The 17,328-nt window shown below is 42.5% G+C and overlaps 2 protein-coding genes and 1 long non-coding RNA gene across 5 annotated transcripts in view; 2 read left to right on the forward strand and 1 right to left on the reverse strand.

The window, feature by feature from the left end:
- The window catches only part of srms (src-related kinase lacking C-terminal regulatory tyrosine and N-terminal myristylation sites), a 30,204-nt gene extending 23,496 nt beyond the window's left edge, over positions 1 to 6,708 (forward strand). Inside the window, exons 5-8 of the mRNA XM_074642681.1 lie at positions 738 to 896; positions 3,594 to 3,775; positions 4,237 to 4,393; positions 5,689 to 6,708. Of these exons, the coding sequence (XP_074498782.1) occupies positions 738 to 896; positions 3,594 to 3,775; positions 4,237 to 4,393; positions 5,689 to 5,888 (698 nt within the window). The 3' untranslated portion in view covers positions 5,889 to 6,708. The remainder of the gene's footprint in view (positions 1 to 737; positions 897 to 3,593; positions 3,776 to 4,236; positions 4,394 to 5,688) is intronic.
- LOC141772043 (uncharacterized) overlaps positions 1 to 17,328 on the reverse strand; it is a 58,050-nt gene that overhangs the window by 1,865 nt on the left and 38,857 nt on the right. For both annotated transcript variants that reach the window (XR_012594826.1, XR_012594827.1), the window contains exons 2-3: positions 3,668 to 3,801; positions 712 to 903 (exon numbers count right to left, since the gene is read on the reverse strand). This is a non-coding gene — a long non-coding RNA (uncharacterized LOC141772043). The remainder of the gene's footprint in view (positions 1 to 711; positions 904 to 3,667; positions 3,802 to 17,328) is intronic.
- ptk6b (PTK6 protein tyrosine kinase 6b) overlaps positions 10,728 to 17,328 on the forward strand; it is a 171,597-nt gene continuing 164,996 nt past the window's right edge. The window contains exons 1-2 of one of the 2 annotated variants that reach the window (XM_074642682.1): positions 10,728 to 11,241; positions 12,775 to 12,896. In XM_074642682.1, the coding sequence (XP_074498783.1) occupies positions 10,886 to 11,241; positions 12,775 to 12,896 (478 nt within the window). In that variant the 5' untranslated portion in view covers positions 10,728 to 10,885. The remainder of the gene's footprint in view (positions 11,242 to 12,774; positions 12,897 to 17,328) is intronic. The other variant, XR_012594818.1, reaches the window with a different exon arrangement.

Raw genomic sequence — 17,328 nt, forward strand, 5'->3', positions numbered from 1 at the left:
AATTGATTATTTAAAATAAATGTTGAAAGTGTATAAAGGTTTAGAACATTATGATAGAAGTATATGATGGTCATCTTCATGATCTATTAGGTCTCATAAGTTGTTGCAGTAGATGTTGGGTTGATTCCATTTGTTACTCAGATTTGGTGCTAAATTTAACCATTTTTTTTACCACTTGAGAATTGATCAAAATGATCAATAATCCCTCCAAAATACCACATTAAGACACCAAAACCTTGAGGAACACACATGCTGTGATTTGGGATCAAAAACTTTTTGACATTAGGAGATTTTGGTGTGTAAAGGGGAGACTCATGGGTACCCATAGAACCCATTTTCATTCACATATCTGGAGGTCAGAGGTCAATGGACCCCTTTAAAATGGACATGCCAGTTTTTCCTCGCCAAAATTTTGCCGAACTTTGGAGCGTTATTTAACCTCCTTCCTGACAAGTTAGCATGACCTGGTTGGTACCGATGGATTCATCAGGTTTTCTAGTTTCATATGATATCTGTAGCTTCACTCTAAGACAGTAAAGTTGGTCGGGATCGCGGGTCTCAGAGGGTTAAAAATGTTTTGCAGGAATTGTAAAGTGTTGATGAAAGAAGATGAGATGAGATGAGATGAAGAGAGAGGAGATGGTAGATCCAAACGGACAGTTTGAAGAGACAGACGTGGTTCAATAAATATCCAATAAGGTATAAATTCACCAGTAACTGTGTTTGTGCTCCTCCAGAGGACACGAAGCAGGACGAGTTTGTGAAGGAGGTCCAGGCGTTGAAGAGTCTCCATCACCCGAAGCTGATCCAGCTGTTGGCCATGTGCTCCAGAGGAGAGCCGGTCTACATCGTCACCGAACTCATGAGCAAAGGAAGCCTCAAGTCCTACCTCGCCTGTGAGTGCTGAAACACACACACACACAGACACATGTCTATATTAGGTCCGTCAATCGACTAAAATGTTGAATCACAATTAATCGCATGTTTGTTTATCTGTTCAAAATGAACCTTAAAGGGAGATTTTTCAAGTATTTAATCCTCTTATCAACATGGGAGTGGACAAATATGCTTTCTTTATGTAAATGTATGTATATATTTATTGTAAATCAATTAACAACACAAAACAATGACAGATATTGTCCAGAAACCTTCACAGGTACTGCATTTAGCATAAAACAATATGCTCCAATCATAACATGGCAAACTGCAGCCCATATGAAAGCTCATATGAGTATCTTAAATCTAGCTTTAAAGCTGAGCCCGCTACGATGAAATATTCACATTTAAGGAGCTGCAATCAGAACTTAGACTTTTTTTTTTTTCTTAAAAAATTCTCAAACTGATTAATTGATTATCAAAATAGTTGACGATTAATTTAATAATTGACAGCTAATTGATTAATCATTGCATCTCTTTCTCTCTCTATATATATTTATATATATAAATACTGTATACGTACAGTATGTGGTTGATGTAAAGTATCTTGAAATCAGTCATTTTATTTTGTATTAGAATTATTAATTTTTATGTTTTTATGTATAAGAGACAATAAAATGTTTGGTGTATATTATTCATCTAAATAAAAAAGAGAATCACACAGACTGACCGACAGAGCGGCCGTTGACAGAGCGACCGGCAGAGCGGCCGACAGAGCGGCCGACAGAGCGGCCGACAGAGCGGCCGCCGACAAAGCGGCCGACAGAGCTGTCGACCGACAGAGCGACCGACAGAGCGGCCGGCCGACAGAGCGGCCGGCCGACACAGTGGCCGGCCGACAGAGTGGCCGACCGACAGAGCGACCGACAGAGTGGCCGACCGACAGAGTGGCCTACCGACAGAGCGGCCGACAGAGCGGCCGACAGAGCGGCCGACAGAGCGACCGACAGAGCGACCGACCGACAGAGCGGCCGACCGACAGAGCGGCCGACAGAGCGAGCTACAGGGCTGCTTCATAAAACGCCTTGACAGAATCTGATGTTAGATCAGTTCCTCCTCTCTAAGTGTTCATTTCCTGTTTCTAAACGCCACGCGGCTGCTTCCTGAAGGACGAGACTCCACTGTTGCTTTAATACGCATTGTAAGAGGTTTAACAACAGGAAGCTCTTTTCTTGGGTTCGAGTATTTTCAGCCCTCACCTCAGACGTGTTTTTTGGAAAGCCCTCTGAAGCCGTATTTAGGCCGAGTGGCGGTTAAATCTCTCCCCCTTTAAATCCAAAGCAAATGGAATTATAATCTGGCAGCTCCGCTCAGCAGAGAAATATTCTTCTGACGTTTTACAAAAGGCTTTAATCACACGGAGTCTTCGTGAGCAGAGAGAGTGAAGGGTTCCACTTAGATACGGCTCCTTCCACGAGGAGGCTTTTATCCTTCATGCTGCCGGTGTCTGCAGGTCACGACTGGACTTATCGGCTTCACGGTTAATACGTATTAATATATAAATATATATAAATATAAATACTCTACTTCACTGAAACGCTCTCATACAACAGAGGGAGGAAAGTGACTTCACTCAAAATCTGGAAATTGGACGATATGTTTTAGATGCTGCAGTAAAGACAGCTAAACCTGTTTACCTGCAGGTAGCTCGCAAGCTACCAGTAGCTCACTAACTACCAATAGCAGTAGCTCGCAAGCTACTACTATTGGTCGACAATTAAACGAGACACGCTGCTGTGACGCAGTAACATCAGGAGATGTTAGCAGACTAGCAAGCACCAGATTTGACAATGACCGCAGAAAATAGCCAGGCCAATAAAAGGCAAAAAAATACACTATTTTCATGAAGAATAAAAGTTTTTTTCATAAATGTGAATGACAAGTGTGTGTGTGTGTCTCATTTGCGGTGCGAGCGTGTCTGTCGGTAAAAGATGTAACGCCGAGCGCCGCTTCACCAAAGTCCACGGCAAGTTTCACGGGACTTTCCGGCTGGTAGCAGTTTACAAACGGAGAAGGTAAAGGAGCTGAAAACAACGCTTAAAAGACGACTGTCTCTGTTTACCAAACTGATGAAGAAGAAAGCCAACGCTGCAGCAGAGGCTTCATTTAAAGTGGCACACATCCTAATGAAACACAAAAAAACCTTCACCTATAGCAGGATTGTAATAGAAGTGATGACTGCGGTGACTGCAATGTTATTAAAGTAAGACAGAAACGATGTACAACCTGGTGGCTCTATGAGGAGCTCTCGGCCACTTTCATTTCGTCAAATCGGCTCTCAGAGGGATAGAGGTCGGAGACCCCTGACCTAAACCCTTATACACTTTTACAATTATTTCAAATAATGAATTAATTAATTCATGTTTATTTCTGATTTCTGACTAGAAGAACTTGACACACAGCGCTATGTCCACTCCCATGTTGATAAGAGTGTTAAATACTGTTTACGGTACATTTTGAACAGATATATAATGTGCGATTAATTAGCGATTCAATATTTGAATCGATTGCCGGCCCTCAATGAACGCCACAGACCAGGGCCAGGATCAATAGAGAATAGAATAAAGAGAATGTACATATCATTTACTAACTGAAAAGGTGGATTCAGCTGACAGTGTGTGTGTGTGTGTTGGTGTGTGTGTGTGTGTGTGTTTCAGCTGCTGAAGGCCAGGTGCTGACATCAGCTCATCTGATCTACATGGGCAGTCAGATCGCGGAGGGCATGGCCTACCTGGAGGACAGGAACATCGTCCACAGGGACCTGGCTGCCAGGAACGTCCTGGTGGGAGAGGACCTGGTCTGCAAGGTGGCCGACTTCGGACTGGCTCGGATCATTAAGGTACGGTCGGCGGTGTGTGTGTGTGTCTGTAAGAGAGAGAGAGAGAGATGGAACGTCAACACAGCATCATCCGTCAGGGAACCAGTTCTTATTTTAGAATAAAGCTAATTCTTTATCCCTGTTCTTTTTAAATATGTATAAGTGTTCCTGTTTTACCTCCAGAGGAGGCTGGTCCTCCTCTATTGTTAGGATGCACCGATACCGGTATATATATATATATATATATATATATATATATATATATATATATATATATATATATATATAATAATTTAATATATATATTAATTTAATATATATATATATTGATTTAATAGATATATATTAATTTAATATATATATATTAATTTTATATATATATATATTAATTTAATATATATATCTATAAATCGATTCATATATATATATATATATATATATATATATATATTCTGTTAACCCTTCACCGTCTCTCCCTACAGGACAGCGTGTACACAGCCAGTCGAAACACAAAGATCCCAGTGAGGTGGACGGCGCCCGAAGCGGCGATTTACCAGCGGTTCTCCGTGAAGTCAGACGTGTGGTCATTCGGGGTGCTGCTGTATGAGATGATGTCACGCGGCAAGATGCCTTACGAAGGTACAATGTTGACCTATTTCTACTTTTTATGGAGAACTACAGCGATATAGTGTGTTAACCTGTTTATTAATGAGTGGAGACAAGTATGAGAAGTATTAGAAGTATTAGAAGTATTAGAAGTATTAGAAGTATTAGAAGTATGAGAAGTATTAGAAGTATTAGAAGTATTAGAAGTATTAGAAGTATGAGAAGTATTAGAAGTATTAGAAGTATTAGAAGTATTAGAAGTATGAACACTCTCCCAGTGACACAGTCACACAGCTGGGTGTGCATTGTGTGGTTACACCCTCCTCAGATTAGTATGTGCTTTAAACTGAGAACATTTTTGTTGATACAGTAGAATAATGTCATTTGAAGAATACAGTTTTAATCACCGGTGTTTGTTATTATCCAAAAAGCTAGTCACATAGAAGAGGTGTACATCAAGCTGAAACCTGAAGATTGATCTGAGAAGCAGCTCAGAGATGCTTCTAGTCATAAACATGAACTAATTAATTTATTCATTAATTATTTAAAATTAATTGTAAAAGTGATTCCCGACCTTAAAGGGACTGTTTGTAACTTCTTACACGTATTACATTGCGGGTCGGTGTCTCATGCGCGCTCGCGTGTGGCTACATCTGTTAAGATTTGATAAATCTTTAGTTGTGGGCCAACCTTAAAGAAATCTCAATCAACTAAGAATAAAACGACCGATTAGTCCACTACTGGACTAAGAGCGGTCAGATTAGTCCACTACTGGACTAATCTGACCGCTCTTAGTCCACTACTGGACTAATAGCGGTCAGATTAGTCCACTACTGGACTAAGAGCGGTCAGATTAGTCCACTACTGGACTAAGAGCGGTCAGATTAGTCCACTACTGGACTAAGAGCGGTCAGATTAGTCCACTACTGGACTAATAGCGGTCAGATTAGTCCACTACTGGACTAATCTGACCGCTCTTAGTCCACTACTGGACTAAGAGCGGTCAGATTAGTCCACTACTGGACTAATCTGACCGCTCTTAGTCCACTACTGGACTAAGAGCGGTCAGATTAGTCCACTACTGGACTAATAGCGGTCAGATTAGTCCACTACTGGACTAAGAGCGGTCAGATTAGTCCACTACTGGACTAAGAGCGGTCAGATTAGTCCACTACTGGACTAAGAGCGGTCAGATTAGTCCACTACTGGACTAAGAGCGGTCAGATTAGTCCACTACTGGACTAAGAGCGGTCAGATTAGTCCACTACTGGACTAAGAGCGGTCAGCCCGAGTAAACTCTCATGCTTTTATTATCTGCCCCTTTTTAGGAAAAAGCAACAAGGAGGTGTTGGATCTGCTGTCGTCGGGGTTCCGGCTGCCCTGTCCAACCCGCTGTCCTCAGAACATCTACCGCATCATGATGGACTGCTGGGCTGCCGAGCCCTCCAAGAGACCGTCCTTCCACGCCTTGCACAGCCAGCTGGACACCATATACGCCAGGATATATTTCAAGACTATCGAGGTATAGGAGAAGCAGATCGTCTGCAACAATCAATGGCAGGATGGACTGCAGATATGGAAGGAAAGGGGGGATGAGAAATAGCAAGGAATATTCTCCTCCCCCATGCAACCCCCACTTCCACAACAGGGTATATATATACTTTAAAAACACCAAGGTGTGAAAGGACAGAGGGAGGAGAGCGTCAGGAGTGAATGATGGAGAAGACGCTCGCCAAATCAAAGAAGAACAAGGAGGAATACTTTGTTTCTTAGGCTACAGCGAAGCGGACAAATGAAGGAGTGAAAGTAGCCTGAGAACGGTGTGTAAATACACTGAAACCCTCAGCACATTCACAGAACCAATGGTTTTTAATTTTATACCCTTTTTGTGTTTTATAAATAATATTTTATTACCTCTGTATGTGCCATGTCTGTGGATGCACACTTTGAAATGTTATGAAATCACAGGTCACCTGTCTGTTGACTGCAGAGCCACAGGTCACCTGTCTGTTGACTGCAGAGCCACAGGTCACCTGTCTGCAGAGCCAGTGCTAAAAATCAAGGTTATGTGCAATAATTAAGAGCTTGCTGGGTTTTTAGCCACGCTAGCGGCCCGCTGCTACACATGTTGGGGAAATGTCTCGACACAGATCAAACTGATTGCCGTGATATTTGGTAAAGAGCATCAAGTTCCCCAAAGGATGAATCTAACAACGTAGGTGATCACAAGACTTTTCATCCAATCACAATCTCCTCTTTTATCCAACACTTCTATCTTATTATTATCAACTATTGACCAAACTCCCATCAGCTTCAGCTGGACTTTCAGATTAAAGGATAGTTTAAAGTTATCTTAACTCCGTCATTGTTCATATGTCATGCGAGAAAGATAGACTCCAAATGTAATGGTATTCAGCTTTTCACCTAAGAAATGAAGGGTAGTGGTGTATTTCCCAAAAATATTGGGCAATAAAGTGCTGCAGGAATGAGTCCTAAAACACGGATATAAGTTATTAAACTTTTATTAACCGATAACCGACCCTCGTTAACCGATTATTCACCGTTAACCGACAAGATCAGTGCGTTGTATGCAGCGGTGCGCCAGCTGCAGAGTCTGAGGACAACAGACAACTGAGTCCTCAGTTCACCCAGGGTGACCCTAATCCTGAAATAAAGTCTGTGGTTAACACGAGTTTAAAGGGATGGTTCGGGTGTTTTGAAGTGGAGTAGTTTGAGGTACTGATCCATAGTAGGTGTATTACTAACAGTAGATGACGGCCGACATGAGCACCGGAGCAAAGCAATACAGTACTGTGGACGGCAGAAAAACAGATTTTAGCCACCTAAAAGAAATCAACATCTGTTTAAGAGTACGCTGTATTTTTAATATTTTCCGACGTTGAACTGAGCTGAAAGTGAAACGTATCTGAACTGTTTTTGTCATCTGAGCCTGCTCATAGACATATATACATAGACGCCGCATTGGACGATACACAAAAACAAACATTGCCAATCATTAATTAGCGCATTAAGCACGTCAGGATTGAGCTCAAAGACTAAAGTACAGCTGAGGCTGACGAGCTCTCTCCTGTGAGATGTCCTGAAAAGGTCACAGATCTATCATTCGTCCCGTTTGATTTGTGTGATGGCTCAGGACAAAGTCAACCTTTTATACCCCGTTAGAGGAAGGGCTGCACAGTTAATGGAATATTAATGGAGATCACGGTTTTGGCTTCCCACGGTTAAATGAACGTGATGGACTACCACGTTGACGTTTAAAATGCGCGCTGCATTTCGGCTTCACTTTTGGGGAGCTGTGATGCCCGTTTTGAAGCCTCGAATTCAGCGTTTTTTGTTTTTTTTTTGCAACCAGAAGTGACATCAGAGGGCAGAGCAAAGTACAACCGAACGCTGACATTTTTAGGCGACCAAAAATTTTATAATTAACTTTGATGAACTGAGAACGCACCGTGAAAGAGTTAAAGACGAAAACACGGACAACTCCCAAGCCCAAAAGGTTTAGTACAACTTTATTTTGATGCAAATATTACTGTAGATTAGCAGGAATGTAGCCCAACATGGAAGAGAAAGCAGCGCTCTGTTTATTTATAAATGTGAAAGTGCAATAAATATATTTTGTCCCTAAAATCAGTGAATAATCGTGATATAAATATTGATGAAAATAATCGTGATTATCATTTGAACCATAATGGAGCAGCCCTTATTAGAGGTAAAGTCAAACGTTTCTCTGTGTTTTTCATCCATTCAGCGGTTTCTTTGTGGCGTTGCGGCGCCTCTAGCGTGGCTGTAGTCTGTTAGTCTTCTTATTAACCACGAGCATTAAAGTATTTTATTCAGCCTATCTTCTGTTACAGGAGTTTCAGAAGGTGTTGGCATTTTGGCAACATGTTACATATCTAATAGAGCAGTTCTCTAGAGTAGTACGGGATTTGTTTTTATCCTCCTGTGATCAATTTGTTTGGGGGGTGGGGGGGGCTGACCCAGTGCTTGAGAAGCCAGCGGGCCAGCGGGCCATGTGTAGAGGCTTTAAGCTATTAAACCTCTTTTAGAGGCTCACAGTAATGTGGCCAGTTACAACTAGAGTGCCTATGTTTACACCACAGACCGTCCACACACTACACTTCAACCTACTGTAAAGAACTACACAGATGAGCCTGCACAGTGAATCAGTGAATCAATGAATCAGTGAATCAGTGAATCAGCCATAACCTGAAGGCTGTTTTTGAGGGATGGGGGGGTGGGAGTGGGATTTCTGCACCAGAAAATTGTACAGCAATGTTGCAATGCAATGCAATTTGAGAACAATGCAACTTTTGTCTTTTATGCATGACAATATACAGCAGACAAAGCCAAGTTCAGGGAACTGTAGCCATAATCACCAAATCACAAGATTGCGTTGTATGTTTTAGGCTGAGTGCCATCAGGTACCGAACACCAGTAGTGCAAAGAATAAAATATTTTAAGTATTGTTTTAAAATGTGTCTGTCTTTGTCGTGTGCATGCAAAGAAATCCAGGAAGAAGGACAAATGAATGTGGGATGAAAGTAGAACTTGATGTAGAGTTTAGCCTGAATACACTAACACACATTTGAATGTACTGGAAGTGTTAATGCTGAAATGAAACGTATTAGCCCCAAAACTCAGGGCCACTGACGAAGGATGTTTCCACGGTGAGTGCTAATAATTGATCGTCCTGCCTGTTTGGAGGTCTTGGCAGCAGAAGTCAAAAGTAAAGTGTGAATCTGATCAAGAAGAGGAGCTCGTTCAGCGGCAGGCTGCTGCTCCCCAAGTGCTCCACAGACTGACTCAGGAAATCCTTTGTCCCCCGAGCCATCAAACTGTACAACACCTCTCTAGGGAGGGGGGGGACAAAGGAGGACGGTCTGCAGGACAGATAATAATGCACTATACCCACTTTTAACAGTCTCTCTGCACTATATTCACTTTTAACAGTTTTCTTCTTCATCTTGTATTTTTATATCTGGTATATTTTTTTGTTCTTTGCACTACTAACTTTTTTACTGCCTTTTTACTAACATGTTTTTGAATTTCCCTCGGGATTAATAAAGTTACTATCTTTCTATCTATCTATCTAAATGAAGAGTAAAAGCATGCATAATAAATGAGGCGTGCTGCGTATTCTAAGAATGTCTTTGTGGTTTTAGTTCCGCCCTTTTACTGGCATTGTTCTCAACCCGACCAAGTAGGACGGATTATAACACTAAATACTGTGTACACTGTGAGTATACAGACACTGATACAGACACACAGAGTGAATTCAGAAACGTTAGCTTTCAGGGGAACAACAGAAGTATTATTGGACTTCTCTGTTGAACAGGTGACTGACGGTGTCGTACCGTATCTCCCTCCTTTATACGACACCTTGTCTGAACTCACACAGAAAGGAACTTCCTGACTGGAAGGAGCTGCTGTGAAGATAAGATAAAGATACTGTATCTGCTGGCTTCTCGTGCCATAAATATCTGGTTCCACTGGTGACTCACAGATATAATCACAGTTAAGACACACACAGGGTCAAACTATGCCAGTAATGACTTCACTTCACCTGGAAGTTCTGCCTCACGGAGCATCTGTGGCTCCGTATAAAAGGTGCTCAGACAGAAAGCAAAGCAACTTTCCACAAATCTGACCGCCGGACCGTTTCTTGTGTTTCTTCGCCCCAAACAGACGACGTACTAACTGTACGTTAGCTGTGAGCTCGCTAGCAACGGACTCCACCATCCTTATAAAAATAGTTATTAGTTACATCTAATGAGTTTATAAATCATTTATTAAAACCTTTATAAATCAGGTTAAAGCTGCAGTGGGTAGGAATAGAGCAAATATGATTAAAAAATATATATTTTTATAAAACTGTCACCATTGTTTCCTTCAAATGGGGTGGTGTTTACCGTGTTTATGAGTTGGGAATGAATAAAGTCATAACTTTACGAGAAAAAAAAAAAATAACACGCAAAATTACTACTTTATAATATTATTATTATTATTATATTATTTATTCTCGAAATCTCAGATTTATTTTTTTTCCTCAATGTGGCCCTAATACTCCGTCGTACTGTCGTACCGTAGACCTACAACAATGATCAATAACAATGAAAATGTAAAAAAAACAGTTATTCATTTCCATGTTCATAAATCCACAGGGAGCCTCTGGAGAGGAGCTGAAGAACTGCTGACCTCTGACCCCTGACCTCTGGTCTAGCCCATTAATAACAACCTGCAGTCAGGTTATAGTGAGGTTGATGACGCATCATCTGTCAGAGAGGCGGGTTCTTGGTTCTCGTGTCTTCTATCATCGGCTGGCATCAGGAAGTATCTGTCAGTGCTGTGAGAGCAGTAAGAGCAGTAACAGTGAGTCTCTCTCGCTCTCTCTGAGGATACCTGTCCAACAGGTGTATCCGGCTGACGCGCTGTGACGCTCTCTGAGGCAGAGGAGGAAGAGGAGGAGGAAGGCTCCAGCTAGGGGGTCATTCATGGTGATCTATGGGTGAGTGTCTGCGCAACAAGTGCCCATGTCTGGTCGCACTATGGCAGAGAATTACAGGTGAGAAGAAGCCTCCTGCAGCAGAAGGAGGAGGAGGTGAGGAAGAGGAGACACCACCGAGCCCGGGGCTCCAGGACCGAGCCCCGGAGAGCGGGTCCATCTACACGGCTCTGTGGCCGTTCGAGTCCCGCCACGCCGACGAGCTGTCGTTCCTGGAGGGAGATCTGTTCAGCGTCATCAGCCGAACCGGAGACTGGTGGACCGCGAGGAAGATCGATAAGAACGGGTGCGTGCTGGACACCGGGATCGTTCCCAAGAACTACCTGGACCGGGCCGAGTCTCTGAGGATGCAACCGTGAGTGGTGTTGTTCTAAGTAATATCAAAGTATCTGGTAACATGTAAAGTATTCCTCTGGCTCATTTCCAATCACTTCAGCTTCTCTCTGTGATTTACTGAGTTAGTGACCCATTTAAAGAGAATCAAACCAGTGGAGGATGGTGGAAATGTTTCTATGTAAATACTGTCCATTAATTAACAAAAATTATCTTTATATAATTAGCCTTTATTACTGTAATTTTACAAGAAATATTTTACTTTTAACATATATTTATTGTTAGAATAGTCATACACCGTAAATCTAAGACCATTTACATATAAATCACAAATGAAACATGTAATTTTACGTTGCAAAAGCCCAAATTCACATTAACTCAGAAGTTTTGCAAAAAAAAATCTGTATTTTTACAAGAAATATTTTTAGAAATCCTTTTCTTCTAACATAAATTAATTGTTAAAATAGAGTCATAAACCTCTAAAAAACAGAATAATTATCTTTAAAAATGATCAAGAAAAGCTTAAATACAGATAATTACGATTGTGATTACAAAAAATACTGTAACAGAATTTATATTTATTATTAAAATAATAAATTGTACACCAGTAACTTGGTAAACGATCTTCAAAATTAACAGAATTTATATTTATAATTTTTTTAAAAATGGTACACCAGTAATGTGGTAAAAAAATATTCAAAATTAACAGAATTTTTATTTATTATTAAAATAATAAATCACACACCAGCAACTTGGAAAAAAATATTCAAAATTGACATAATTTATATTTATTATTAAAATAATAAATTGTACACCAATAACTTGGTAAACAATCTTCAAAATTAACAGAATTTTGATTTGATATTAAAATAATAAATCGATCACAACTTACTTAGTAAAAAGAATCTTCAAAATGAACATTCATACAGCCGTGACTTCATATCATGGCAAACAGGACACACTTTTCTGCGTCACATTCACCCCTCAACTCTCTGTTGTATGTAACACTGAGAGAAATGTCAGTTCCAGTTCTCATAATGTCAGTCCCGTGTCGGTGTGTCTCTTAGCAGTGATGCAAACACTCCGGCAGTCAGCCTCACCACTTCTTGTTTTGTCTCTCCTCTCTCTGTTTATTGCTTCAACAGAATGGGAAGTGTGTAATGTGAGGTTATTCCCACACGCTGCAACAGCTGCTGGAGGGCTGAAACTCATTAGAGGGTTGCTGGTTTTTAATTATATTATTGGCGAACCAGGATGTTTTTCCTGAACCTAACTAAGTGGTTTTGTTGCGGCCGTGACCATAGTTTTGTTGCGTGGCGTAAAAATGACACACGAAAAGACAAAAAATGTGTTCTCATGATACGCGGAGTGTCCTTGTGATGTCACGCTATTTATACGCCTTCCTGTGTTGATTCCAAAAATGATTTCAGAATATATCCTCCTCTATTACACAATATCTCAGATCATTATTTTGAATATCACAGAGTTAAAGCTTGAAACCATGCAACCATTTCCTAATAATTACTTTCATTTATGTCTTTCTGTCTTGATCCAGATGGTTCTTTGGGACAATGAACCGCTTTGAGGCCCAAAGCCACCTGCTGGGACAAGGAAATGACAACGGATCCTTCCTCATCCGATGCAGCGAGAAAGACGACATTGGATACGTTCTTTCAGGTGAGATATGAGGGAGAGGGTGATGGAGGAAGCCCAGAGACAGAACGAGACGCGTTTGGGTGTGAGTGGTTAAACTTTACTGTCTTTCAGAGGCTCTAGTAGGTTTATTTATAGAGTTAGAGAGACCTAGAGCATTCAGAGGATGGATGGATCAAACTAGAGACCTAGAGCATTCAGAGGATGGATGGATCAAACTAGAGACCTAGAGCATTCAGAGGATGGATGGATCAAACTAGAGACCTAGAGCATTCAGAGGATGGATGGATCAAACTAGAGACCTAGAGCATTCAGAGGATGGATGGATCAAACTAGAGACCTAGAGCATTCAGAGGATGGATGGATCAGACTAGAGACCTAGAGCATTCAGAGGATGGATGGATCAAACTAGAGACCTAGAGCATTCAGAGGATGGATGGATCAGACTAGAGACCTAGACCATTCAGAGGATGGATGGATCAAACTAGAGACCTAGAGCATTCAGAGGATGGATGGATCAAACTAGAGACCTAGAGCATTCAGAGGATGGATCAAACTAGAGACCTAGAGCATTCAGAGGATGGATGGATCAAACTAGAGACCTAGAGCATTCAGAGGATGGATGAATCAGACTAGAGACCTAGAGCATTCAGAGGATGGATGGATCAGACTAGAGACCTAGAGCATTCAGAGGATGGATGGATCAGACTAGAGACCTAGAGCATTCAGAGGATGGATGGATCAAACTAGAGACCTAGAGCATTCAGAGGATGGATGGATCAGACTAGAGACCTAGAGCATTCAGAGGATGGATGAATCAGACTAGAGACCTAGAGCATTCAGAGGATGGATGGATCAGACTAGAGACCTAGAGCATTCAGAGGATGGATGGATCAAACTAGAGACCTAGAGCATTCAGAGGATGGATGGATCAAACTAGAGACCTAGAGCATTCAGAGGATGGATGGATCAAACTAGAGACCTAGAGCATTCAGAGGATGGATGGATCAAACTAGAGACCTAGAGCATTCAGAGGATGGATGGATCAGACTAGAGACCTAGAGCATTCAGAGGATGGATGGATCAAACTAGAGACCTAGAGCATTCAGAGGATGGATGGATCAGACTAGAGACCTAGACCATTCAGAGGATGGATGGATCAAACTAGAGACCTAGAGCATTCAGAGGATGGATGGATCAAACTAGAGACCTAGAGCATTCAGAGGATGGATCAAACTAGAGACCTAGAGCATTCAGAGGATGGATGGATCAAACTAGAGACCTAGAGCATTCAGAGGATGGATGAATCAGACTAGAGACCTAGAGCATTCAGAGGATGGATGGATCAGACTAGAGACCTAGAGCATTCAGAGGATGGATGGATCAGACTAGAGACCTAGAGCATTCAGAGGATGGATGGATCAAACTAGAGACCTAGAGCATTCAGAGGATGGATGGATCAGACTAGAGACCTAGAGCATTCAGAGGATGGATGAATCAGACTAGAGACCTAGAGCATTCAGAGGATGGATGGATCAGACTAGAGACCTAGAGCATTCAGAGGATGGATGGATCAAACTAGAGACCTAGAGCATTCAGAGGATGGATGGATCAAACTAGAGACCTAGAGCATTCAGAGGATGGATGGATCAAACTAGAGACCTAGAGCATTCAGAGGATGGATGGATCAGACTAGAGACCTAGAGCATTCAGAGGATGGATGAATCAGACTAGAGACCTAGAGCATTCAGAGGATGGATGGATCAAACTAGAGACCTAGAGCATTCAGAGGATGGATGGATCAAACTAGAGACCTAGAGCATTCAGAGGATGGATGGATCAAACTAGAGACCTAGAGCATTCAGAGGATGGATGGATCAGACTAGAGACCTAGAGCATTCAGAGGATGGATGAATCAGACTAGAGACCTAGAGCATTCAGAGGATGGATGGATCAAACTAGAGACCTAGAGCATTCAGAGGATGGATGGATCAAACTAGAGACCTAGAGCATTCAGAGGATGGATGCAATTCTTGCAGAAATCTCCAAAATGTCAAAAGTTTTTGATCCCAAATCACAGCATGTCTTTTTCTCTGGTGGTCCTCAAGGTCTTGGTGTCTTAATGTGGTATATTGAAGGGATTATTCATAATTTTTATGAATTCTCCAGTGGTAAAAAATTGTTAAATTTCGCACCAAATTTGTGGAACAAATGGAATCAACCCCAAACATTGCTGTAACAACTTATGAGACATAATAAAGCATGAAGATGACCATCATATACTTCTATCATCATGTTCTGAACTCTTATACACTTTTACAATTTATTTTTAAATAATTAATTAATTAATTAATTCATATTTTTTTAATTCAAATTAATCTTCAGGTTCCAGCTTTCAGATGATGTACACCACTTCTATGTGACATCTACTGTTGACCTGCTATCTCCCCCTAAAGACCCCCTGGGTTCCCCTAAAAGAGACTAGAACTGCTCCATTGTGGATCTCAGAGGGTTAATAATACTGTGAACCTTTGTAAATCCCCTCTGCTTGATACGAAACCACGCTTACGAAATGTTCCCAAAGCTTGCTGCTGTATTTCTACCCTCCACCAACAACATAAACAAAATCTCCAGTCTGCATCGGACCAGTCTACGTCGCCTACTGTATCCCACAATGCAAAGCGTTGGACCGCTACAGGCTGTGGTTACAACAACAACAACAGCAGCCAAGAATGGCTCGCTTTTTTACATTTTTCGTATCTATTTCATCACTAAATTCACTTGTGAATGTGTTTGAGGAGAGAAATCACCTGTGTAGATTTAGAATATTGACAGTTTTATGATATTAGACGGTGAGTGGAATATTTGCTCCGACGTTTTCAGAGTTGAGAAGCTCCACAAACTGCCGTGACGGCTAGCTATAGCGCCTGCCGGGGTCGCTGCCTCTCCAGCCGGGCGGTCACGCTCAGAGACCGCTACGAGCTGCTGGAGCTCTCTAGAGACCGGTCTGTAGACGAGGGGTTTTATTTCTTTGTGTTAAATATCACAACACAGATGTCCATTATAACATTAACAGGAACCTGTGGTTATCTGCCTTTTGGAATTGAGAAGCTCCACAATCGCCCGCGGGCGTAGCTCGCCCGCCAGCCGGCCAGTGAGGCTCATAGAGCGGCTACAGAGCAGCAGGAAGTGGCGAGGGAAGAGGAGAGGGAAGAGGGGAGAGAGAAGAGAGAGGAGAGGAGAGAGAAGAGGAGAGAGGGGAGGAGAGGGAAGAGGAAAGAGAAGAGGAGAGGGAAGAGGAGAGAGGAGAGGAGAGAGGAGAGGAGAGAGAAGAGGAGAGGGAAGAGGAGAGAGAAGAGGAGAGGGAAGAGGAGAGAGGAGAGGAGAGAGGAGAGGAGAGAGAAGAGGAGAGGGAAGAGGAGAGAGGAGATGAGAGAGGAGAGAGAAGAGGAGAGAGAAGAGGAGAGGGAAGAGGAGAGAGGAGATGAGAGAGGAGAGGAAAGAGGAGAGGAGAGGGAAGAGGAGAGAGAAGAGGAGAGAGAAGAGGAGAGGGAAGAGGAGAGAGGAGATGAGAGAGGAGAGAGAAGAGGAGAGAGAAGAGGAGAGGGAAGAGGAGAGAGGAGATGAGAGAGGAGAGGGAAGAGGAAAGAGGAGAGGAGAGGGAAGAGGAGAGAGGAGATGAGAGAGGAGAGGAAAGAGGAGAGGAGAGGGAAGAGGAGAGAGAAGAGGAGAGAGAAGAGGAGAGGGAAGAGGAGAGAGGAGATGAGAGAGGAGAGAGAAGAGGAGAGAGAAGAGGAGAGAGGAGATGAGAGAGGAGAGAGAAGAGGAGAGAGAAGAGGAGAGGGAAGAGGAGAGAGGAGATGAGAGAGGAGAGGAAAGAGGAGAGGAGAGGGAAGAGGAGAGAGAAGAGGAGAGAGAAGAGGAGAGGGAAGAGGAGAGAGAAGAGGAGAGGGAAGAGGAGAGAGGAGATGAGAGAGGAGAGGAAAGAGGAGAGAGAAGAGGAGAGAGAAGAGGAGAGAGAAGAGGAGAGAGAAGAGGAGAGGGAAGAGGAGAGAGGAGATGAGAGAGGAGAGGAAAGAGGAGAGGAGAGGGAAGAGGAGAGAGAAGAGGAGAGAGAAGAGGAGATGAGAGAGGAGAGAGAAGAGGAGAGAGAAGAGGAGAGGGAAGAGGAGAGAGGAGATGAGAGAGGAGAGGGAAGAGGAAAGAGGAGAGGAGAGGGAAGAGGAGAGAGGAGAGGAGAGAGGAGAGAGAAGAGGAGAGGGAAGAGGAGAGAGGAGATGAGAGAGGAGAGAGAAGAGGAGAGAGAAGAGGAGAGGGAAGAGGAGAGAGGAGATGAGAGAGGAGAGGAAAGAGGAGAGGAGAGGGAAGAGGAGAGAGAAGAGGAGAGAGAAGAGGAGAGGGAAGAGGAGAGAGGAGATGAGAGAGGAGAGAGAAGAGGAGAGAGAAGAGGAGAGGG

The sequence above is a fragment of the Sebastes fasciatus genome, chromosome 8, assembly GCF_043250625.1.
Source record: "Sebastes fasciatus isolate fSebFas1 chromosome 8, fSebFas1.pri, whole genome shotgun sequence".
In the NCBI taxonomy this organism is placed as follows: Eukaryota; Metazoa; Chordata; class Actinopteri; order Perciformes; family Sebastidae; genus Sebastes; species Sebastes fasciatus.